At 40.4% G+C, this 24,562-nt stretch overlaps 1 protein-coding gene across 1 annotated transcript in view; it reads left to right on the top strand.

The window, feature by feature from the left end:
* Nucleotides 1–24,562, top strand: part of LOC139207684 (protein diaphanous homolog 1) — a 79,412-nt gene that overhangs the window by 23,991 nt on the left and 30,859 nt on the right. Inside the window, exons 5-18 of the mRNA XM_070837424.1 lie at nt 490–620; nt 1,811–1,894; nt 1,992–2,055; nt 2,633–2,772; nt 3,119–3,224; nt 3,627–3,737; nt 5,181–5,299; nt 5,801–5,917; nt 8,252–8,367; nt 10,978–11,042; nt 12,595–12,774; nt 14,489–15,010; nt 16,767–16,881; nt 17,262–17,418. Of these exons, the coding sequence (XP_070693525.1) occupies nt 490–620; nt 1,811–1,894; nt 1,992–2,055; nt 2,633–2,772; nt 3,119–3,224; nt 3,627–3,737; nt 5,181–5,299; nt 5,801–5,917; nt 8,252–8,367; nt 10,978–11,042; nt 12,595–12,774; nt 14,489–15,010; nt 16,767–16,881; nt 17,262–17,418 (2,027 nt within the window). The remainder of the gene's footprint in view (nt 1–489; nt 621–1,810; nt 1,895–1,991; nt 2,056–2,632; nt 2,773–3,118; nt 3,225–3,626; nt 3,738–5,180; nt 5,300–5,800; nt 5,918–8,251; nt 8,368–10,977; nt 11,043–12,594; nt 12,775–14,488; nt 15,011–16,766; nt 16,882–17,261; nt 17,419–24,562) is intronic.

The raw sequence follows: 24,562 nt of genomic DNA, 5'->3' as shown, positions 1-24,562 counted from the left end.
CACACAAAGGGCTCTCTTTGACTCAAGGATTGCCTCAAGTCATGTCCTCACATCAAGATTTGATTGTTGTATATATTATAGAAATGTTATTAACTGGAGAAATTTCACTGGGAGAAATATCACATCATCGATCGGACCAGCTACACTTCTAGTAGCTGAATAAATGTTTCCAAAGCAGCAGTTGTAATATAATTAAATACGGTGAAACCGAGTAGCTCAAAAGACCTACATAACCAAGCACAGATGGTTGCTAGCACAGTTCATTTAACTGTGAAATAAGCCTATTAAGAGAAAATCCCACACACCGTACCCTTTAATTCAGCAAATCAAAATTTAAAATTAGGCTTGACTGTTGCCCTCGGTGCCGTGCCACTGTGCTTTCTCGTGGAAATAATATCAATTATGACCTGTAAGAAGACAAATATAAATGCAGAACATAGAATGATCTTGTGTTTGTGTGCCCACTGTGTCTGCTTGTTTGTTGATTAGGGCCAAGACCAGAAGGAGGGCTCCAAATCAGCCATGATGTACATTCAGGAGTTAAAGTCAGACTACAGAGACACACAGTTGCTGAGCTGTCTGGAATCTCTGCGAGTCTCACTCAATAACAACCCTGTCAGGTAATACACGCATACATACTGTACTTACAAAAAGCATATAAATAAATTCTGGGCCTTTTGAAAATAAAACATTCAGCTACATAGGTCCACTGGAGTGAAGTCCAGCGCTCAATCGAATTAACACTTTGTGACAAGCCTTTTTAAAATATTTATCTTTTGCTGCCACCCTGTAACTTAAGAGTTTAAGCTGTTTTGCAGATTCTTTTTCAAATGTTTGTCTACATGTGCAAAGGAGACCCAGACATGTTCAGATATGCCTCAGTTGCTTCTCATAAATAATGCCTAAAAGGAATCAAATTCTTATGCAGTCCCTTACACAAGTGATCTTCATTCAACTTCCTGTATTATGTCACTTCTAAAAATTGCTGGAGCAGTGATGATTTAGATGTATCACAGTAAGGGGATAAATATTTATGGGATAATATTTTTTCAGTTTGTAGAGATTCATTTTTTACTTTGATCAATGACCAAAGTCTCTATAATGTCACCGTCAAAAACTACATTGATTATTTGTATTGTAATATACAATTTTTACTAAAAATCAAACAAAAATGAAAGCAAGAAATGTATTATTTTCAACATTCTTTCAAAATAACCGCAGATTGCTGTAAGTAACTTTTCCCCTTTAAAGGCCCAATCAGTACTTGACCGCATACATTACAGAGTTTGACCAGCAGAACAATTAGAATTTAAAACATATGGCTGCTAGTCCTTTTTACTTCCAGCATTATAGCACTAATAAGCATAGCTAAAGTAGGTTTAGTCCGTTTTTTATACATCTAATACCTTTGATTTAATATGGGGATGATGATCTTATTTTTTTGTGAGGGTGAGCTTACTATTCTGGATTGTTCTTTTGTAAGAGGTTTGAGTTCCTAAAGGCTACAGCATCAGCTCTATGCACAAAATAACAAGTGATATTTGTGCCATTATAAAATCATTAGAGCCAGCACACACACACTGGTGAATATTACTTATAAGTTTTACTTAAGGGAAAAAAATTTACAGAACAGTTAGTGTGACCAGAATTTTCAACATTTGGAAATTTACTTTAACACCAAAAAGTGCAGATCTCTGACTCAGTTGGTTAAAAGCCATACCAAGAACAATGACAAAGGGAAAAAGCAAGCTGTGAAATGTGAAAATATCAAAAGCACAGTATACTAAACATGTGGTCTTGTCGCTTCCAGCTGGGTGCAGAACTTTGGAGATGAAGGGCTTGCCTTGCTGCTGAGTCTGCTTAGAAGACTACAAGAGGACAAAGACGAGTACCCGTAAGACATTTAAACAACTGAATAGGCAATTGTGCCCACTAGCAATGTGTTTGTAATGTAATTTTGTGTCTGTCTTCACTCTCACCCACCATTTTAGAATGATGGGAGTAAAATGTCAACACGAGATCATTCGCTGTCTCAAGGCCTTTATGAACAACAAGGTAAGGAAATTTACTGTGTCTTTACTGACATTAAAATGCCAAATCCTGTCTTAGATACGGTTACATTTAGTTTTTAGTTTAGTAGTGGAACTGATAATTGGGTAATCTTTACCCCTTTTCCAGCCATTATTTTAGAGTCGAGTGTAGTGTAGACTCTAGAGTACTTTATGAAGTCAATATAACCAACTTTGGTCAGTTCATTATAGTGAATGTGGTCACTGTTCATCTTCAAGTGCTTTGAGTCTTCAATGTGGTGATGTGTCTCGTCCTAAGTTACCAAATCTCAAAATCTGACATAAGTCAGTATTGACCCAAATTAGTCATTAGTTGAAAATGTTACAAAATATGTCAATATTACATTTTGGTCATAGCAGCATTTGGTTTTTATCAAAAGAAAAAAAGCATGGATTGGAGTCATTGAAGTCAGAGTACGTTTTCTCTGAACCAAGGAGGACTCATTCTTATGATGTAAACATTATAATTTTAACCATGAAAGCCCTTGTCTTTGCCCTACTACACAATTGAATCCTTAAAGGACTGTACCTCATTCTGCTTCCTCTGTTCCTCCTTCCTTTAGTATGGTCTGAAATCCATGCTGGAGTCAGATGAGGGAATTCCTCTGCTGGTCAGGGCCATCAACCCTAGGGTGCCTCATATGATGGTGGATGCTGTGAAGTTGCTTTCTGCCATCTCAATTTTGGAACATCCTGAGAACCTGTAAGCATCAGAAAAATCGATGCCATGTAATTAAATATGTTGAACACACAGAAATTATGCTTCTGGACAACTAATTCTTCTACTAAGTCTATTGTTCTATGCAGTTCCAGTCTTTAACTGCTCTCTTTACGATGACTAACATTGATATCAATAATGAAACGGTTAGATAGCTCATTTCTTTTTTTCTTTAATTAGGTTTGAATAAAAGCTCTCTAACGAAGCATCACAATGTACTTTTTTTCTTCATTCATTTTCATACATCATTGCAGACTTTATGTATTGTTAGTTGATGTAAGTACATGTAGCAGAATTTTATATAATGTGCATAATTATCTATTTCTTGCAGTCATGAACGTGTTTTGGAGGCCATTACAGAGGAGGCAGAGAAACGGGACATTGAGAGGTTTCAGCCCCTCCTTGCTGGCATGAACAATCACATCATTGCTCTGAAGGTATACAAACGCACTGACATGCATATCTTAATAATAATGAATTCCCATGTGTGTTTATGTTGTCTCTTTGCAAAAAGCTTTCAGTAATGCTTGATATATTTTTATTTTTACCATTCTTATTTATCTTAATTTTGTTCTTTTAATTGTTTTTATGTGCTTTTATCCTTTGGTTTTATCCTCATTTTTAAATGTCTTGTCTGGTTTTACTTTGTTTTGTAAAGCACTTTGTAACATTGTTAAGAAAATGCTATATGAACAAAGTTATCATTATTATTATGTTTGACAAATGATGCCCACGGTTGCATTTGATTTGAGCACTACTCAGTGCAATCTGCATTGAAAACGATACAATTATCGTCCATTCAGTTAAACTGTGAAGCTGACTTTCCCTTTTTTTGGCAGGGTGGCTGCATGCAGTTAATCAATGCCTTGATCAGCCGTGGAGAAGAGTTGGACTTCAGGATCCACATTCGCTCTGAACTGCTAAGACTGGGTCTCAGAGAGCAGCTGACGGTACAGAAAAAAACTATCTTTTGATTTTCTGTCAAACTGACTCAACAACAACAGCACCTAAGGGCCGCCCACACCCAGAAATATAACTATAACACTAACTACAAATGTATCGTTTTAAAAAGTGTCTCAAGTGGATGCCAGAGTCCACAACACAACTGTAACAACAATGACAGTGGCAAACGATATTGTTCTGATCACTTTCAGGATGATTTGATGGACGATAGAAACTCACCAAATCCATTTTCCTTGGCTGCTGACAGAGCTGGGACCAGATGTATAAACAATGTGTAACACAAAAAAACATATATGTGTCTTTTCCCACACAAAAACTAGTATTTATAAAAGAAGAATGTGTGGTGAGAATGTGTGTAACCCATGCAAGCATCAAACTAGCAACATGTTTTAGCTGACATGAAATATAAGGTGAGACCTAATGCTACAGAAAAAGATTGTTTAAGTTCTTTGCCAATTCCACTGATTGTGTTTTTATTTTGCAGTCTACACTGTAGTCCGTGAAAAGTCATTCAAAGACACAAATTTACTAACTTAATTTGAATCATTAATTAGTGATGAATTCCATCATTCTTTTTATTTAGTCCAGCTATTATTTCTCTGTTAATGAGCTTTTCATTTGATCCTAAATTCTGAAGCACTTTGTAAATATGAGCGCTATGAATTAAACACTGATCATCCTTCTTATGTGTAATAATGATGATTGAGATATCATCGCCATAACACATGTAACGAATGAGTGGTATGGCCGCTATAAATTGCCACTGTCTTGGGTAATGGTTGCACATAATGCCAGCTGTTGGAGAACCTTGCGGATGCGACACAATCGTTTAAATTGCACTTATTCATTCTTCTCATTGACAGGTCTAATGTGAGTGCAACAGGCATAGGTATTGATGTGCAAACAGATTTTTAAGAATGCTAAAAATGGACTTAGAAACAAATTAATGGAGTGGAAATGAAGCTTGTGTTCATGTGCGTAGTTCCACAATTATTTTTATTCACAACATTCAACCATATGTACATGCTGCTTTATAAATCTGACAAAAATAATTTGTATACACACTTCTGTCTTTGTGCATACGCATAGTTTTAGTATTGAAACACAGAGTTTTATGAATCTGGCCCTTGGAGCATGCAGCATGTGCTAATCCCCACTGTTGACAGAATGTAATGTTTATCATTGTGGATGCTCACATTGTTATAGTTAATGTTATAGTTATGTTCCTTGGTGTGAATGGCCCCTTCACTCTTTATGTCTTCTTCACTCTTAATGTTAATGGTAATGCCTCTATCTTGCTGACTGATTGTCACTCCCTCAGATATTGTAAAAACTTTGTCTCAACTGTCCAAACTTGATGTTTGTCACATTCTTCCTGCCATTCCTTGCCTCTTTATTCCTCTGCCTGTATCTGATCACTCTCCCTGCAGGAGGTGCGGAAGATAGAAAATGAAGAGCTGAGGGTGCAACTAACAGTGTTTGATGAGCAGGCTGAAGATGACTCTGAGGACCTCAAAGCACGTCTTGATGACATCCGCATTGAGATGGAATATCCTTCCAATGAGCAAGATTATCCCTGTGTAGAAACTGTCAGGGTTTACTTTTTGAACTTGAAAGACTAGATTCGTGATTACATCATAACTATGTATTCCTGTGGTTTTGTCTTCACCACACAGCAAGTACATCCAGGGTGGGCAGGTTTTTTGTTAGATAAAAAGTCACCCTGACTGTAACAATATAAATTTTTTAAACAGCTCCAAAAGGTATTTTACTAACTGCTCTATTTCTCCTTGCTGCCTTTGACATGCAGTTATAATTTTCAACACCAGGTGTCTCCCAGGGGTGGCCGATACAGTGTACAGCCTGCCTCTCTCTTACTGCAACACTGTATGTGCTGCCTAGACACATTATAAATACAGAGACAATGCAAAACACACTGTTTAGAGTTATCAGTGATTGTCATTGATTGCTGAAGATGCTTCGTGTGGAGTATTTGATATTGGTGTTCTTTTTCATGGTGTTAATTGTACCTTGACTGGTTTTGCTTCAGTGATGTGAGGGAAGTGTTTGAGATCCTAGTCAACACTGTGAAGGACTCCAAGGCAGAGAGCCATTTCCTTTCCCTGATGCAGCACCTGCTGCTAATCCGTAATGATTATTTGGCCAGGTAGCACATAACCATGTACTCACTACACTTCCACATGCTCCTGCTCACTCACATATTAGAGCTGGTATGTTCATATAATATTGTTTTGTGACAAGAGACTAGAAAGTGTGCCATCTTGGATTTACTTATCACTGCTGTTCTATTATTGTGATACATAAATTGTAATTGATGGGTAATAACTACAATCAGGTTACTTGTTAATTTTTTCTAAAGACTGGGCACACACAGATGCTGCATGTTTTATACGCCAAAGATGCAGAGATTCAGAGTCCTCATTGTAGCAAGGAAATGGTCATATTACTAATGAAATTTCTCAATAGTCTTGTGTAGTCTCATCCCAAAGTATTGTCGCATTATCGATATTGAGGCTAATGTCAAAAAATAATGCTGATTTTGTCATTATCATGTAGCCATATTATATCCATGCAGGAAAGCACTTGTTAAAAAAAAAAAAACAAGACAGAAGGAAAAATTTAAGTTCATTTTCTTTAATTCATGTCTGTCTTCACCCACCTCTTCCTCCTTTCTAGGCTTTTGTCCATTTCCTGTTTGTTTTCCAGAGCACAGCTCAAAGGCCGATGAATTAATACATGCAAAGAAGTCCAATTCCATTTTAATAGAAATGAACACCATCACTTCTTATCACCAGAAATATGCTAATGTCCCTGTGTCTTCCAAAGCCCTTGGGGGTGTAACTAGGGAAACAGACGAAGGGAGAGTGAATGATTGAATGACAAGACGGGGACAGAATAATGTTGAGGATAAGTCAAGAGTTGTATGGCATAGTGTATGCACTTTTACACACACGTCCACTTTCATACTCTGCTTCCTCTGGAGGAATGCTTTGGTATACTTAATATCACATATATTACAGAATAGGCAAAACACACAAAAACATGAGCAGGTGTGCCCACATTTGAGTTGAGTTAGTTCTGTTGTCCGGCGTTGCCTTTATGGTTTCGGACAGGCAGGAAATTGTGGCTTTTTTACCTTTCCCTCTCTCCTGTCCCTTCCTCTTTCCCATACTGCTTCTCTATCCAGGTGATTCAGTGGAACACAATATAGCTGGTCTGTAATAGACTCCACAAGGAAACAGGAAGTGAGGGTGGGAGGGAGCACTGTAGAGTGGCAGAAAATACAGCCTGATAATTACAGAGATGAAAAGAGAAGGGAAATGGAGGGCGAGACAATAATGAAGAAGAAATTGAGAGTTTAGGTAGATTGCTAGGTAGACGTTGAGAGAATGAGGGAGGGACGTGTGGGGGTTAACATTTGTGTGGGAATGAATGAAAGGAGACCTGCTGCTGCTTACTGTGGCTTAATCTCAAGTGGAGATGGAGGCTTGGAAATTTGCTGGAGTACACAAATGCAATCATATAAAAGGTCATATTTATAGACATGTATGTGCTGTACATGTGAGCAGACTGTACAGGGCTTAATAGATGTAGTGTAAAAATGCAATGACATCTGTGTATGTATTTTAGGATTCATCACAATTTATAGAGCTTACCAACCACCATTTTCCTAATATACCTAGTAGACTAATATAGTCTAATTTTCACATGTTCAGGCATTCATGAAGAAAGACAGATTTAAGACGTAGCCAAATACAAATCTGTTTCACTTTGACTCAGTTCTCCAGAAAGACACTAGATGTCTCTCTCGCTCCACGGATAAATGTGAGGTTTAGAGAAAAAAAATTGAAATAAAGTGATGGAGTGGAATAAGTGTTAGACAAAGGCAGAGTGACTAAGATAGACAAGGGAGGGGAGGGAGACAGAATAAATAAAGTATTGAGTTTGTGACTGTGGCAGCATCTAATGGGGTCAGGGAATAAGACACCTCCAAAATTGAGTGTCGGTGTGAAGCTGGCTTGATCAGACACGGGGCTCTGGACATACACCAACACACTCTTGTGAACGCAGTTGCACACAATCAATCTTTGTGACAAGAAACTCAAACTGTCATGCTCATACAGACAGCCAATCTCAGTTGCAGACAAAGTGACAAAGCATGCATGTTCACACATTTGTCTGAACAAATGAACCTGTTTGCTTTTTGTCAATCCCATTTTTTACCCATATTTTGTGCCAGATTTCTTGTTCATGCAGACTAGACTCATATTGTTAAAGACAAACATTTACTATAATTGTCATTGTGGACACAACAAGCAAATTATGTTGGAGAGAGTGAAACATTCTCTTTTTTTCCCAGTGCCATATATAAACTCTACTTCTCCATTGTTATCCTCCTTCCATCCTTTTCATCTTATCTTACTCCTGTCTGTCTCCTAATCCATCTCTTTATACATCCATCACACCCTCTCTCTTGCAGGCCTCAGTACTACAAGTTGATGGACGAGTGCATCGCTCAGATCGTGCTTCACAGGAATGGAGCAGACCCTGACTTCAAGTGTCGTAACCTCAGCCTCAACATTGAGGGCTTGATAGGTGAGTTGTCACACCAGAACATATACATAAGGGTTTTCCTGTTCTCTCTCTGAGTGTCGATGGTGCCTTATCGCACTCAACTCAACATCTTTAGAATTTAGTGCTATATTCGGACACTTTCACAGGCATAAAAGACCAAATCAACACAAAATGCACACAAACCAGAAAAATGTAACTATTGTTGCACAGTTCTGTGTGTATTGAAACTTTAGACAGAGTTACTCTCAATGGCAATATACCTGCTCTATGTGATGTAATATTCTTTATCCTAACATGTTACATAGTCCATCTACATAGTTGATAAATGTGTAGTGGCCCAGAAATTCCACGAGGTGGAGCCAGAGAGGGACTGTATAACATTGCGGGCTGAATTGTGCTACAGGTTTTCAGTCATAGGTCGGTGGTGTAAAATAAACTTCATCAAAAGGATAAAAGCTTTATCAGAATAATCTGATAAAGTAGGCCAGATTTCTTTGTCCTCTTTTAATGTTTGATCCCTGACATACAATGATAGATAGCTGGTAACTTTCATGCACTGGTAGTTGATGTATTAATATAATAAAAGTCAGCAGTGCCCAGGTAAATGGAAATGTAAGCATTCCCTGTGTTTTACGGATAGAGTCACAATTTTACAATAGCCAAGTGCCCATATGAACATTGATACTGGTTTTGTTTGCTTTGACCATTCTTCCTTTTCATACTGGCTATTAAAAAGATGCCTATATCATGCACTTGGGGTAAGTATTCTAGTTATTGTACTCCATCACTTCCATTGGAAGCACATTAGGAAAGGATCTTGTAATGGCCAGTATGAAAAGGAGGAATAATTACAGCAAGTAAAAACTGTTACAATGCCTATATAGGCATTCTTATATTCTATATAGGCATTTCTTTTTCTTTTACTATTGCTTCTTTTCACTCTCCCTGTTCAATTGTTGCTGCTGTAACATGAAAATTTCCCCCTATGGGGGATCAAATAAAGAAAAGTCTAAAGTCTAGGCACCTGACCATTGGTTCAAGACAGTTAAGAAAAATTGTCAACCTATCCACTCAATGTCTGTGAGCAACACACAGAACCTACACCAACTACAATGGTAACAGACTTTTCTGTAGGGATTGAAGAAAGTGTTATGGTAGTCACTGATCCATGTGATTTCCTGTCCCTCTGTTGAGTATAGCTGAGAAATGCTGAATTGTAGTGCGTACTGGTACATGTGCATGTGCTCTTGTGGACTTGAGTGACAGCTCTTAATATTGACTAGGAAACACCTGCTGACTATAGTAAACTAAACCAGAGCAGAATGGAGGTGCAGGTCATGTCTCAAGAGTTCAATGCTCCTTTATGGCAGGTCTCCGTTTTTCACCGCAGGAGGCTCTAATTGCACTGCTTCTAAATGCGTCCTGACACACACACAGGCTGGCTGGCCTCCTTTAAGGCTGCCAGAGTTATTATCGGTGGAAAGCAGCCCAATTCTGCCCTGCATGCATTATTTAGTGTTTTTCTTTGAACTCTGAAATTCAGCACAGCTTTACAGTTTTTTTTCCTCCACATATTCTGTCTCCCTTAGTGCGCTCTATTCGAAGTTTGTCCCATTTAGCCTAGCCACCATGACAGAAGTAACGCCCCCCCCTACACATCCAATAACCATGTAAACTCATGCACAAATACACACTCTGAAATTGTATGTGGGTTGGGTTGTGAGATTCTTTCATCCGGCAAAAGCTTCTTTCACAAAATAGATTTCTCATTTTTCTCTGCGTTGGTACTAGCTTATCTAGATATAAGGAATTTTACATAGTTTCAACTCCTTTTTCCACTAGCTATATTTTCATTGCAATTGAAGACTCAAACTTAATCTTTTCACCATTTGTATAATTCACTTTTTGTGAGTTAGTATGTAATTTCTTCATTTTCTCTTCTAGCTTTTCACAGCTCTTCTATCTCCACTATATCTGTTTGATCCCTCTCTAGGGCATCATGATTAGCTGTTTTGATCCATTGACTTTGTGGCATTCATCTTCATGTTAATTAGTTCTTTTATTGCACATGCTCGGCAAGCCCTTGGGCACTGAACCACCTGTAGACCCTCCAATTATTCTGTAAAAGTACCCTGTTGGTCTGCTGGTGTCCTTCTCACCTCTGATAATATATTACTCCCAGACTGTTATATGGTCTTCTTTTTTATACACACTCGGAAAAAACGAGGGGTGAATATACGAATTTGAAATAAAGATATATTTCACACCGAGGGAAATGTGTGTGCTTTCACATGTCTTGCACATACACACAGTCAGACAAAGGTGTATGTATTGGAGGCAGAAGCTGCATGCAACAGATAGCATCCTATTGAAATGCGATGCCTCCACAATAATCTCACGGATCTAGGCTTCGAATAGTGTGATAAAAGAAAAATAGGGAGACCCATAGAGCACTCGCTCTGTGTGTATGCGTCTGTTTGTATGTGTGCACACAGCATGTGCCAGACTGAAGGGTGCGATGTCTTCACGGCCAGACGTGTGCAGGTGCGTTGTCTGAAACCCTTATCTGATCCACCACCTTATTTTTCTCTTTCTCTCTTCCTTTCTTCTGTCCTCTCTGTTTGTTCACAGACAACATGGTGGACCAGACCAAGGTGGAAACCAGTGAGGCCAAGGCAAATGAGCTGGAGAAGAAGGTGAAATACACACAAAATCATTGAAAATCATAAATGCAGACACAACAGCCGCATGCCATGAACACAATCATGCCTACATGCCAACCCAGAGGCTCACAAACTATTGCAATGTAGGCACATCATCATTGTAAATGCTAACATTTCTCCCTTACACCCATTGTCACATTGGAATTGTAAAGAAATTCTATGCGACAAGTGCCTGCCTGGCATGGGATGACAAATGAGAAAAAGGGAAGAACAGACTTGGAAAATGAGCAAACACATGTCTGACAGCCACCTGACAGACAAAAAACTCTTACAGGCAAGCAAATAACGCACACAACACACACCTACATTCACACAAGGGGGTAAATGCCTTGATTGTGGTGTGTTGCTACCCTTATGTTTCTGTCCCAGTGACAGGATAATTGCAAAGAGGGAGCTAAAACTAGCCCTCATTCAGGCACTCGTAACAACCCACACTCTCACATGGTATCATATTCATTGAAAGCGCACACATTACATGAACACACTTGGATTAATGTCCGTTGACCACACACAGCATAGTGCTAGTTGTGTATGATGGGGTAATTGCAGGCAGTCTCTTTGGCAGGAATTAGGGATGACGCTGTCAGTGAGAGTAACGGATCTGCTGTTGGCAAATTAAACAGCCATGTGTATCTGTGTGTTCATGGATTCATCTGTGTAAATACTCTTATCCTGTTTGTCAAGTGCTCTAGAAGAAAAATCCTTGAACATTTATGAAAGTGAGAAAATGAAAATTGGGGATAAAATGTCTCTTTGTTTTTATGGATGTGAAGGCTTTAAAATGAAAGTGAGAAGTGAGCTCATACAAGTGCACTGAAGCATCCTAACTCAATAATTGACACTAATTTACAGTGTAAATTATACAATGAAACTGAAAGCACTAGACTGCAGGAAATTGCCTCTACAGGTCTTAGAGATATGGAAACTGCTGCATCTTCAAGAGGGAGGCTAAAAAGCTTCTGCTTGCAAATCTACTTTGCTCCTATATTTCATAGGAGAGCCCTGGTGTTTTGGTAACTTCAGATTTGATATTTACTTGGTGTATTTTTTTACTGATCAGCAGTCATCCTTTTAATTAATTTTTTTATAAAATGATTGGGCTGAAAAATCTGAGCAGGGAAACCTGTTTTCGTAGTCTCACATTATGGCTGTCAAGCACAGAAGAGAATATTGTAAAATATTCTTATCGTAATTCATGACATAATCAGTAAGCATTGAATTTATATTTAAAATTTTAATTTTTGTATTTTCCCTGCATGGTATCAGTATAATACACAGTATGTTTTATTTGCCGTCTAAGTAAAAGTTAGGTTAGTACACATTACACAAACACATCAGGAGCGTTATTTTTGCAACAATGGCACAGTATCTGTGAAGTCCTCTTTCTTCTTGGACCTTTTGTTAAAGAAAAATTGACCACTACACAAAATTGTGAAATCACCAAAAAGTCTACCCAAGTCTTTGCTCGTTTTAGGATACTGTAACTGAGTTTGTCCCTTTCTATGACTCTTTACATCTGTATTAGCTGGATGCAGAGTTGACGGCACGCCATGAGTTGCAGGTGGAGCTGAAGAAACTGGAAGGTGACTATGAGCACAAGTTGCAGGACTTGAGCCAAGAGAAGGAACAGCTGGCTTCTTCTAAGCTGGAGCGTGAAAAGGAGAACCAGGGCCTACAACAACAGCTAAGCTCTTTGCAACAGCAGGTACACAAAAACACACACACACACCCACCTGTCTGTGCCTCCTTAATTCAAATAACTCAAAATCTAAGTAGAAGCTGTTTGCATTTTAATGTGTTAGTACAACAGAAGTAGAAACTTCAACTAAAGCTGCAAAATGTAAAATATTTTAGGGCTTAGAGAAATACAATATGGCAGACGTCTAACTACTAAAAAGTTGTCCAGCATCAATGTGCACCCACACAAACACAGAAGCCTCCTGGCCTTAAATGATTTAGCCAAATGCTAACATGGCAGGAATAGAGGAAGAAATCTAAAAGGATATTATGAGAAGAAGCCAAATCCTTTAGAGATTAAGAAACTCAAGAAAAAACAGGGAAAGTGGGTGAATGGGAGTATCAAGAGTGACTAAAGGGAGAGTAAAGAAGAAGAATGATGGAGATAGGACAAACACATTTTTTACAGCCAAGATACACATGGTGTGTGTGTGCGTGTGCGTGCGTGCGTGCGTGTGTGCGTGCGTGTGTGTGTGCGTGCGTGTGCGTGCGTGCGTACTCATACAATAGGGAGGCAAAGATGAGGATTGTTTAGCTGTCAGTGTCCTGCTGCCACACCAGCTGGACTCTGCCTCACAGTGACACCCAAACTTTCAAACACACCAAGTGACCCAGAACAGTCTGCCTCTGTGCATGTGTGCTCATAACCACATGAAGAGGTGTGTGTGTATGTGTGTGTGTGTGTGTGTGTGTACTACACAGCTTCCAAAATGAGTCTCATCCAAAGTGGCTGATGCCAGCAGTCATCTTCTCACTACACAAAAGCTCAAACACACACATGCACGCACTCACACAGTTGTCCAATGCATCAGCATCACCAGCCAATGCTTCTCATACTAAGATCGCTCACTTTCTCTGTGTTTGAGGCACTGCCCATCGAAGATTTCTTCACATGTAGAGATCTCTCACTGTCCCTCTGTGTGAAGCTTTGCCCAACTCTTCATCTGCTGCCTCACTAAGAAAGCTTGCCTCGGAGGCCCTTTATGTCTGTTACCATCTTCTTTTCAAAGTCTGAGAAAAACAACACAAACAATTTGTTATGCTGCAAACAGACACTTGGTTTACACTTTACACACCTAGGAACACATACTGTGAATACACTTTTACATTTTAAATCCCATATAGTATATTTCAATTCAAACCCCAGTCTTCTGTCATGTGCCAGTATTAGCTGGCTAACTTTAGTGACCTGGACAGTTTTCTCAAGAATTGTCGCCTCGCTGATGTAAGCACTGAAATTAGTATTTCAGTGTTGGAATAAAAAATTGATTTAAACCTCACTTCTAATTTAGAAGTTTGTCCTCCTCTTAAAAACTTTTTCTTTTGAATTCCGCTGTGGACTTAATTCCCCCCCTGCTATGTTTTTCTCTCAGTGCCTCGTACTCCATTCTCTCCCCATCTCTCCCAAAACTCAATCCTGCCCAGGCTTTAATCTCTTTTTGTGTCACTCTTTCCCCTCTTTTGTTCTCTCATTTTTCTCTCAAAATCTAATCACTCTGTTGGCATGACTATTAATTGGAAATGGGGGAAATTGGCAAATCTATTCAAAATGAACAAACAATATACAATCAGGAAAACTATATTTCCAAACCATATACCGTAATTTATCATATGAAGTAGTATTTCCAATAGAAGATTAATCAATACTTCTGGTAACGCACTGTATCTTTACCTCCCTGCAGGTTGAAAAGCTGTCCAACGATCTGGAAGAGGCCAAGACCAAAGTTGTTACAGTTACTGTACCTGTGCCAACACCCAATGTCCCCCCTCCACCACCTGCCCCTCCTCTCCCTGGCCAGAATGCAGGTATGCCTCCTCCGCCTCCGCCCCCACCCCTACCAGGCCATGCAGGCATGCCTGTTCCCCCACCCCCTCCTCCATTACCTGGTCATGCTGGTATTCCTCCTCCTCCCCCCCCACCCCCTTTACCAGGCATGCCAGGGCCTCCACCACCCCCGCCTCTCCCTGGCATGCCTGGACCGCCACCGCCTCCACCCTTACCTGGGATGGGACCTCCACCACCACCACCGCCGCCTGGGTGCCCTGGTATCCCTCCTCCACCACCAGGCCCAGGCATGCCTCCACCCCCACCATTTGGCATGGGGGGCTGGGGTGCCCCTGTACCACCTCCACTGCCTTTTGGGCTCCAGCCTAAGAAGGAATACAAGCCTGAGGTCCAGCTGAAGAGAGCCAACTGGAGCAAGGTCAGCTCAAGATGGATGGCTCAGTATCTAATCAATATTCAAAGATTGAAAGCAAAATAGTCAGTCATTTGTTTATTTGGTGATGTAAAAATGTTGTGGAAAGAGGAAATTCACATTTATATTCTTCATTATTTGATTCATCACATGATATAGCTAACCCTTTGCTTCTTTGGATGAATACCCATGTAGATACAAAGTAGATGCTTGGCTTGAACACTTAGCTTGAATATGTATTAGCCCATCTGTTTTTAAGTCATTTTGGTTTGTACTTCCTGCCACAGGCTTTTGCTTAAATTAGGCCCATGGCATCTCCACAAACTTCTCAACTTACTTATATTATACAACCATATGAAGAAGTGGTCCTGAGATAAAATTCCTTGATGCCAAAAATCACACCACTGTTGAAAGTGAGGCTGTTGTCAGCCAGTATAACATACAGTATTCCAGCACCTAATTATAAGATGAGCGTATTACTCATGTAAAAACAGGAGGGGGTCTTAAGGTAAATACTTCTAATGTAATTTAAAGTGTCTATGTACTGCGATGCACTGAGTCTTACATTACAGTTTGAAATAGCTCAGGGTGTGTTTTCGTGTGTGCAACAGTGTGAGAGAAATGTCAGATGGAGCTTTAACGGTGAGATTCTGACCTAAAGTGACTTGCATGCATATGTGTATCTCATGACTATGTGCTTCATGTTCTTCTCCTCCCTCTCATCTGTGATGGTTAAAACATCAAAACAGCCCTCTGTCTTTCTTTAGCCTAAAGCTACTGTTTAATGGCTTCAGCAGACTTCATCAGCATTTAGCCTCTCTCTCTCTGTCTCTCTCTCTCCCTCCCTCCCTCCCTCCCTCCCTCTCTCTCTCTCTTGGGCTGATGAGAGTGTTTGACGAGGATGTCACAGAAATTGCTTTTTAATAAGCCTTCTTCTTTTAACTGCGCTACTGAAAGATAATTAAATTGCTGCTAGAAAGGACAGTATTCTTTTGTAATTTAAATTAACTTTTTTCTGGCTTGGTCTCATCCTCCTTTTTGCGTGCTCTCTTGCTTTCTTTCTTGCTCCTTCAGCTCATCCCCATATCACATTTCCTTTCCATACACTCTGTCTTTTTCGTCCTACGCCCCATCCCTGAGGCTTTGTCTATAATGAAAGGACTGATATCTGTAAATTTACTACCACTGCTTTCTCACTCGCTCTCTCTGTTTCACTTTCTCTCTTTCTCATTCCCTTTTGATGAGAACACTCAGAAAGTGAACGAAAAACATACAAAGTTAATTGTGGCTTGTGACCAGAATAGAGAGAGAGAAGGCAACACCAAGACAAAGGGAGGGATACAGAGAAAGCGAGTGAGTAAGGGTGAAGAAAGAAAGAATAGGGGGTGGAAAAAAGTGGAATCCTCTATTTCTGTGTATGTGAAGTTCTGAAGCTCAAGACGCTTTGTGGTAGAGACAGTGTGCGAAGATTAGAGAAAATTACTACTTGTTTCTTCCTCTCCCTTTCCTTTTTGTGCCTTCCTTCCTTCCTTCCTTCTCCCTTCCCTCTACCATCCCCACACTTCCTCTTACAGCCCTGTTGTTTCTTTTGTTTTGTTGGCTGATTGTTTGCCAGGTGCACATATGACCATTTTTGGAAAATCTTGTCAATTTAATCATATGGTTATCTAACAGTTACAATACATCTCTCTCTTCTTCATTTTGCTTCCATATTTCTCCCTCTTTCTGTCTGTACACACTGGCATTTCTTTCTGTCTTTTAGATTGGACCTGAGGACCTATCTGAGAACAGTTTCTGGACCAAGGCAAAAGAAGATAAATTTGAAAACAATGAGCTCTTTGCCAAACTCACCTTGGCCTTCTCCTCACAGACAAAAAGTGAGTGTGTGGCTTGTGTGTTTTTACTACTGCTGTTATCTGTCTTGCTGTCTTGTTTCACAGTAATGACCAATGTCTTTCTCACCTGTCCTGCATCCCTCCCCTCTCTCCCCGACTTCATGTCTATTTCAATCCCCCGGTACTGCTTCCATCAGCCTCTAAAGGTAAGAATATCACGCACACATTTCCATTTAGTACTTTTTTCACACTTCTTCTCCAGCCTTTCTCACCCATCTCTTTCTCAGCTTGGAGGACACGCCGCACATTTACATTATTCAAGAACACTGTGTCAAAACAGCATCTCACACTAGTTCATGAATAAACCACCCACACCTGTGTTTGTGTTCATCTTCTCAATGTGCCCATGACTTGTTGTGCAGAGACAGAGTGCTTGCTACTGGGTGAGATGAATTGGGACTTGGGGACAGAGGGAGAGATGGACAAAGGGAGGCGGGTGGAGGGAGGGATAAGGAGAAGGTCACTGATGTCCTTTGACTACCCACCTGCTGTCCTGGCACAAAGTGCTGACACACGGGCGTACGCTCACACACGCACACCTGTCCACTCCTATCACCTTGTCCCAGTGTCACCGAGCCTTCTGCTCTAACTCCTCCATATTCATTTCATAACCAGGACACCAGGAAATCACAGACAGACAGTGTGTGTGGGAGTGTATGTAATTCCATCTGACCTTCAGATTCGGTCTCAGTTCACATACACACACAGACGCTTGCTCATGTCATATACATAAACATAAGTGTGCATGCGCACATGGCTGATGGTAGCTGTTGATGTCAGTTAAATGTCAGTGTTGGCAGCTGTCCCATCTGCATTCACCTGTATGGCAAGTCCTAACGTCCGCCTGTCACTCCTTGATTTGACCTCTCCACCCCCTTGGCCCGTGCACCCACGCCTCCACTTTTTATTGGCAGAGACAGCCGCCTGTTCTGGTTGATGTCTAATAACCTTTTCTGAGAGCTGGCTATAAAGACACCCTGGCCTTTTCATAGCCCCACACCTGTGTGTGTGTGTCTGTGTGTGAAATCCGTTGAAGTTTGGTAGTCAGTCTGTTGTGTAAGCATCTTTTAGTTTTGTGTGTGCTTGTGAGTCTGTATGTGTGATCAAATCCACACTGTCTGGTTCTGCAGATTGACCCTTTACCCTTGTGTCCTTCCCTCCCTTGCTTAAACACACTGCTCAAGGCCTAATACATTCTTCCTAACCTCCCTATCCTTCTCCTTATCCATCACTTCTGGGAGCCTAGTTTAATTTCTCCTCACCTTCCTGTTTCTCTTCCTCTTCCTCTTGCGTCTCCCATTCCTTGTTACCCAGCAAAACCAGGCTGACACCACACCGAGCCACAGCTGACCCTTCCTGACCCTTTTTCCTACTTTCCATCAGCTGCCCAGCAGCACAGCTAGGTTTGCCAGCACACACTCACCCACATAAAAAACAGAAATGCAGGAGGGGTAATGTGCTCAGAGCAGGGTCAAGGGTGACCTCTGAGACTCGGTGGAAGAGCAGAGAGCTGATGGTTGGAGACACGCCCTCTGGCTGTACATGGCTGTATCTCTTGCTCTTTATCTATGTAGTTATTTCTATTTTCAGTCAGTGTATTTCTCGTTATGTATTTATCACTATCTGTTGTCTTTCTCATTGAAAACAGGGTCAAGTTCAGTAGTTAAGTTCAAGCTACTTTCATTAATGCTCCTCTTCTCTCCAGCTGCTAAGCAGGTCAGAATTTAACTAAAAAAATCCTGGAACCACCCCCCAAATTGCAGAAATGATTATTAAAACCTGTAGTATTTATATTAGTTAAAGCGGTATTACTTTTCTTATGTTAAAACAGATGTTTCCATAACAAGAGCAGATTTTGTGAAATCCTACTAATAGACATTCCCATAAGCCACTGAAGGTGTTTTCTGACACTGAACATTAGTTATCTGCAGTTTGTTTATGTCCGTATAATGAATCTATAAGCATCCAAAGCAAAATTTATCATAGAGCATTTCCTAAAACTTTCCTAAATTGTGTGCAGTTATTGGTTTCATGTATCTTTTTAAAATGTAAATGATTTCACTGAACTCCCTTTGACTTCACACACACAGACCTTCTTCTTATGCCTGATAAAATTGTATTTCCTTGTTGAGCTTACTTAGCCACATGTTTTCAACAGTGGTTTTGAGGTCAAGCAAGTGAGTATAACATGTCCAGACTACTATTGGAGTAAAGTTCCACCCTACTTGATTTATTCCACTCTAGCCATCTTTATCTCAAGACTTTTCACCTTTCTCCTCTCAAGCTACTTAACTTGCCTCACGAACAACCATTGCAGCCACCGTCAGTATTCTGAACTGTCAACATGGGAAATGAGAATTATGCATTTTATAGTCAGACAATAAATTGATTAGGGTTTGGCTTATTGAGGGTGCAAACTGTTTTCAGAAGATGCACCACCTCAAGGAGCTGTTTGGGCATAGTCTGCCTGCTTGCTTTCTCTCTGGTCCAGGGTAACCATTTGTGTGACAAACCATGTTTTCCTCAATTACATATAGAGGTTGAAGGTACATTTTAAGCACCACCTTTTGGAAAGAAAATAATGTGATGATATATTCTTAATATAAAACTGCATGCTGTGCTTTGGTATGGTACTGAGCTTTTGAATGTGGTTGAACTGATGCCCAGTCTGCGATAATAGCAAGCTGTTACACTGTACATCTGCACAGCTTGATGTAAAATTAAATTATATTTTAAGCTCCATCCAGAGTATTAACAAGAATTTATTAGTATGTAAGTAGCCAAATTCCTCTACAATAGTTATAAGGAGACATCAGGCTATTATACCTCCATCTATATTTCTGTCAGACACATGGATAAGACTGCTTTTATTTTTTCCCATCGTTGTTCTTTGTGAGTGTAAGGGCTTATAATCTGAGACCTGATTTGACTATTTGCAAATGTAAACAGCCAAAATGTTAAGATGAACAAGTATGTGTGACTGTAAAGTGTTTAGTGTCATGTGTAAGGTTTCAGGCAGGCTTATCCCCACACTCTCCCTTAAAATTAGATCTCATCCTCACTATGAAGTCCTTGTGTGTTTTCTGCTATTTAGTATTTGTTTGCTTCTCTTTCTTTTTTAATAATAATAATTATAATAATGATAATAATAATGATGATGATGATAATAACAGATGAACAAAATCCAAACAGAGGTGCATAGTGAGCCATTTTTTGGGAAATGCTGGAGTGGCACACAGGGCTTAAAGTTCTCAGGCATAGAGCAGTTTTAAATTCATATAATAAATGCAATACATTGTACACATTTCCTCCTAGACAACTTTTCAGGCTCACAAATATTTCTTGCTCTAATCGCTGCGTACATTGACGAGGTCAAAATTCATACACTATTCATCTAATATGGATATATACTGTATATCCTGAACTGTCCTTTTCATGGTTTTTCATCTATGTTTGATAGCAGGTGCCTTTTGAAGTCAGCACCTCAGATAGCCCAATTAGCAAAAGAATGAGAGAGATAGAACGAGAAATGGAGAAAGGAGGAGGTGGGTAAAAAAAAAAAAAAGAGTGAGCAGAGGGAAAGGCTGGGCTAGGGGGAGCGGTGGTGATTAATTTGATTCGGGAGAAAAAAGGGCCAGGAGCATATATGATTATTAATCCTCCTAATGTGAGAATCATTTTCATATCCCAGTTCTCGAGACTTTCTACCCTTCCTTCTGCTGTGTCTCAGTCTCTTTTCTTGTGTTTCGGTGGTCTGTTGTCGCACGCCGACCTCATTTCTCTTTTTTGGTTGAGACCCCCCCCCCCCCCCCCCCCATCCCAAGGAGTCACATTGTATGTTGCTGCATAATACACCTGTGCATGCAACAGCACCTTCCTTATCACATCCACCCCCTATAAAATAAAGACTAGTTTGTTGGCGATAAATGCATGTTTGTCAGTGAAAGGGTGTCTGTATGCTGCTGTATGTGTTTGAAGAGTGGGTGGGTGAGCTCAGCCACATTTACAAACCAATTATAATAAGCCTTTTGATCTCCCTGTGTTCTGAAGAAATCAATTTCCTTCTCTGTAGGTGCGTGTGTGTATGTACGTACGTGTATTTGTGCGTGTTCTTGAAGCCTCTCTTTGGGTTGTAGACCAATCAGTTAAGGGGATGAGCAATAAGAGATGAAGAGGCATGGAGAATTATGGTGCAGTGTTGTTGATTAGGTCATTACATCTTCTGCTAAACAGAGTTCACAACATTGTGACTTGTTTTTGTTGCAGTGCACTGGTTCAAGGTCATTGCCAGTCACAGAAACATGTCTATGCTAATGAAATAAGCAAACACAATCTCTTGGCACTGCGTTTTGTTTTGTTTTTTGAAAACTGACAGACAGACAGATTCAGTGTCAACTGTGTGATTGTGTGATATATTGGCACTGTAGATTTACACTTTGTTCATTCATAAGGTGCAGTTCATTGACAATACATCATGTGAAAAAGTAATGCATTTTAATGTCTGATTCTATACCTGATGGTTATGCAGTGCTGCTCTCGATTTCGCAGGCCTAATAAATTACTTGCAAGTTTTTGTTGATAATGACCACAGGTGAGAAAGGAGAAGAAGAGTTTTTCACTTCAATTATGATCTTTCCTTTCTTACCTCCCTCTGCCTCTTTCTCCTCCATCCCAGTTTCATAACCCCCCTCCCCCCCCTCCCCCTTCTAGAAGATGTTTGTTTTTCCCTTTTGGATACTCTCTAGGTTCACAGCCAACGAACATTTGTGAGTTGTGTGCTTGCTTGTGTGTACATTTCTGTGTATAATTGTGTATAAATAGGGAGAGTTTTAGATAACAGTTTATGGGATGTGTAGACTCAGAGCTGCAGTCTCCTGAGACTCTTTAAAATATGTACTAATAAAGCGCTTAGATGACTAAATGAGGAATGGGCACACTGGATTAAGCCATAAGAGTGTTTGTGTGCAATTGTGTTAAATTAGTATTGGCTTTGAAAAGCTTGTGTGCAATGTGTTTTAAGTTCTCTCTGAGTCTCTGTGTGCATATCTTGGTGTGTATGTTTGTACTTGTGTAGCCCACAGTAGCAGGCCTAGTTAATAAATCATGCAGTGTTCAGGCTGGGGCTGCAGAAAGAGAGGCAGGTTAATGCAAGGGTCACTAATGCTGTAGAAAGAGCTGGGAAAAGTATCACACTATTCTTTCCCTCTATTCTCTCTTATTCATTCCATCTCTGGATGCTGCCATTTTTTTTTTTTTTTTATGACCTGGCCCATAGGCCATGACAAGAACGGGAAAATACACAGAATACCAGTAAATGCAAAATATTTATTGTAACAAAAACAAGTAAATTTAAAGACAACTGCAGGGTTGAGGTGTGTTTGTCAGTAACATCAGTGGTGTTCATGTGGATGTGTGTAAATAGTGTAGGATGCAGTGTTGTAGAGTGAAAAGCAACAGAATTAAACAAAGCAAAAGGGTGCAGGCGCTGGCAGGGAAGAGAGAGAGAGACACATGAGAAGCTGGGTCTTTTATTTCCTGCAGAGCACTGGGCCCAAGTGCCCCTGGTCTGGGTGGACACTGCAATCAGCCGTGACACCTCAAAGAAAACAGGTAGACACAGTAACTAATACAGCACACACAAGCAGACTAAACAGAGGCTGTCACACTCCACATATATCTGTAATCCCTATTTATCTCCCCACCTTTTGGCCAACAACAAATTAACATGATTGAATAACTATATGTCTGTGCACAGTGGAGTCTGTGAGTCACACAAATCTAAACAGCACCTATAGCCCATATATAGCCTAGCTTTTCAACATGCAGGTATACCTGTAGATGAAAGCTTTGATGTTTATAGGTTGAGTTTGTGTGTATGTTTATGTGTACCAGTACTTCAGCTTAAATCCTAACTATACCTCTTAAGCCTTCAACAGTAGCGGTGCATTAGGTTGGCTTTGCTCACTCTCTAAGCCTCGGTGTGTATTCTCAGTGTGGCAATAGCAAGCATTCCCTCATTCACCATCTCTTTATGGTAGAGGAACAGCCACAAAACGCCGCTCATTCATCAGGCCTTATCAGGTTCAAACACATCTGTGTGTGCTCACATTGGCACTCACTGCCAACTGCAACAGCTCACTCACATGCGCATGCAGAAACATACACTTGTGCATACACATGTAAGCGTGCTCTTGCACACACACTCACACATGCCTTTGTCCCACTCATTCTCTTCATTCCATCCCTCTCCTCATCCCTCCCGCGTTATATCTCTCCTCTGTTTTACATGCAAATGAGCTAAGTGTACTCATGCCGGAGCATTACCGCTGTGTGTGCCTAATCTCCTTGCTGCCTTTTCTCTTTTCTGGAGATTATCCTGTTTTTAAACGGAATAGGCCTTATTCGCTTCACTCGGCTCCTCTCCCAACCAGCCAGTCGGTCAACCAGCCAGCCAACCAGCCAGCTTTCCAATCTCTCATCCCAACACCATTACCATTTAAATGTTCCCAGTGATATGACAGCTGAGCAGGGACTGAGAGAACCTCTCTGTGTTTGTGTGTGTGTGTTTATGTGCTTGTAAGTGTGTTTATAATCTTTGTGTGTGTCTGCGTGTTTAATTGAGGGATTGGCTGATAAGCTCAAAAGCTTGTTACAGATGCTAAGTATCCCCAGTGTTAGTGATTCTGTCTCTTTTCACCTTGGCCAAGAGGGGGAAAAGACATGAACAGAGATGGAAGGATGTGGGAATGAAGGGATATATGTATGCACACCTACACTTCCACCCACTCTTCTTTCCTGTTTTGCTCCTCTTGGTCACAGCAGCATACTCTTTTTCCTCCCCCTCTGTTTATCTTGTATATGTATGGTATGTGTGTGTGTGTGTGTAATTACATGTGTGCGTGCCTGCATCTCTCTACAATGTCAAGTGTCTGCGAAGGTAGAGATGCTTTACTTTTTGCATTGACAGGTTTAGGAGGATACTGAGAGCAAATCTATGATTAGAAAGCATGTTAATCATGAGAAAAAGGATAGAGAAAGAGAGGATAAGGAGTCAAAGTGCTGTGCAGCTAAAAGTACAGATCGATTGTGGTTGGCTCCTCTGTTGCATGGCAGCGACTTTCTGTTTATTTTTTGCAATATTAGCTACCTATCCCTGAGGGCACTGACACACACACACACACACACACACACATACACTCTTGCACAGACACATAGACACACACGGGAGACTTAGCCCACTTTGATGTCACTGATAGCATACATAAAAAAATGGAGTAGTGAAGAGCAACAACTTCAAAGATGGAGTTGACAAGATAGAAGCATTAACCCTCATCTCCCTTCCTCCTTTTCCTCTTCCCCTTCTCTCTCCTGATTTCCTCATCTCTCTTCTGTTATCTCTGTCTGATAAAGGGGTTGTTATGAAAAGAGACAATGAAGGAGGGATGGACTCAAAAAAATGACGGAAGACTGGTGGGTGGGTGAAGATAAAGCAAGCTGTAAAATGAGAAAAGGCTAGATAGATGGCTGCAACAGAGGCATTTGAAAGTGTCCTTTAAAGTCCAAAGCTCCTATCTCAGTCGAATTGTTTAACAGTAGCCTTAAGCTGCTACTGATGCGGTGTTAGCTAGCTAGTGAGTTATTAAGGTGCTATTAGACTATCTTT

This window comes from Pempheris klunzingeri, chromosome 9, assembly GCF_042242105.1.
Source record: "Pempheris klunzingeri isolate RE-2024b chromosome 9, fPemKlu1.hap1, whole genome shotgun sequence".
Lineage (NCBI taxonomy): Eukaryota > Metazoa > Chordata > Actinopteri > Acropomatiformes > Pempheridae > Pempheris > Pempheris klunzingeri.
This window is presented reverse-complemented; position numbering and strand designations above follow the sequence as displayed.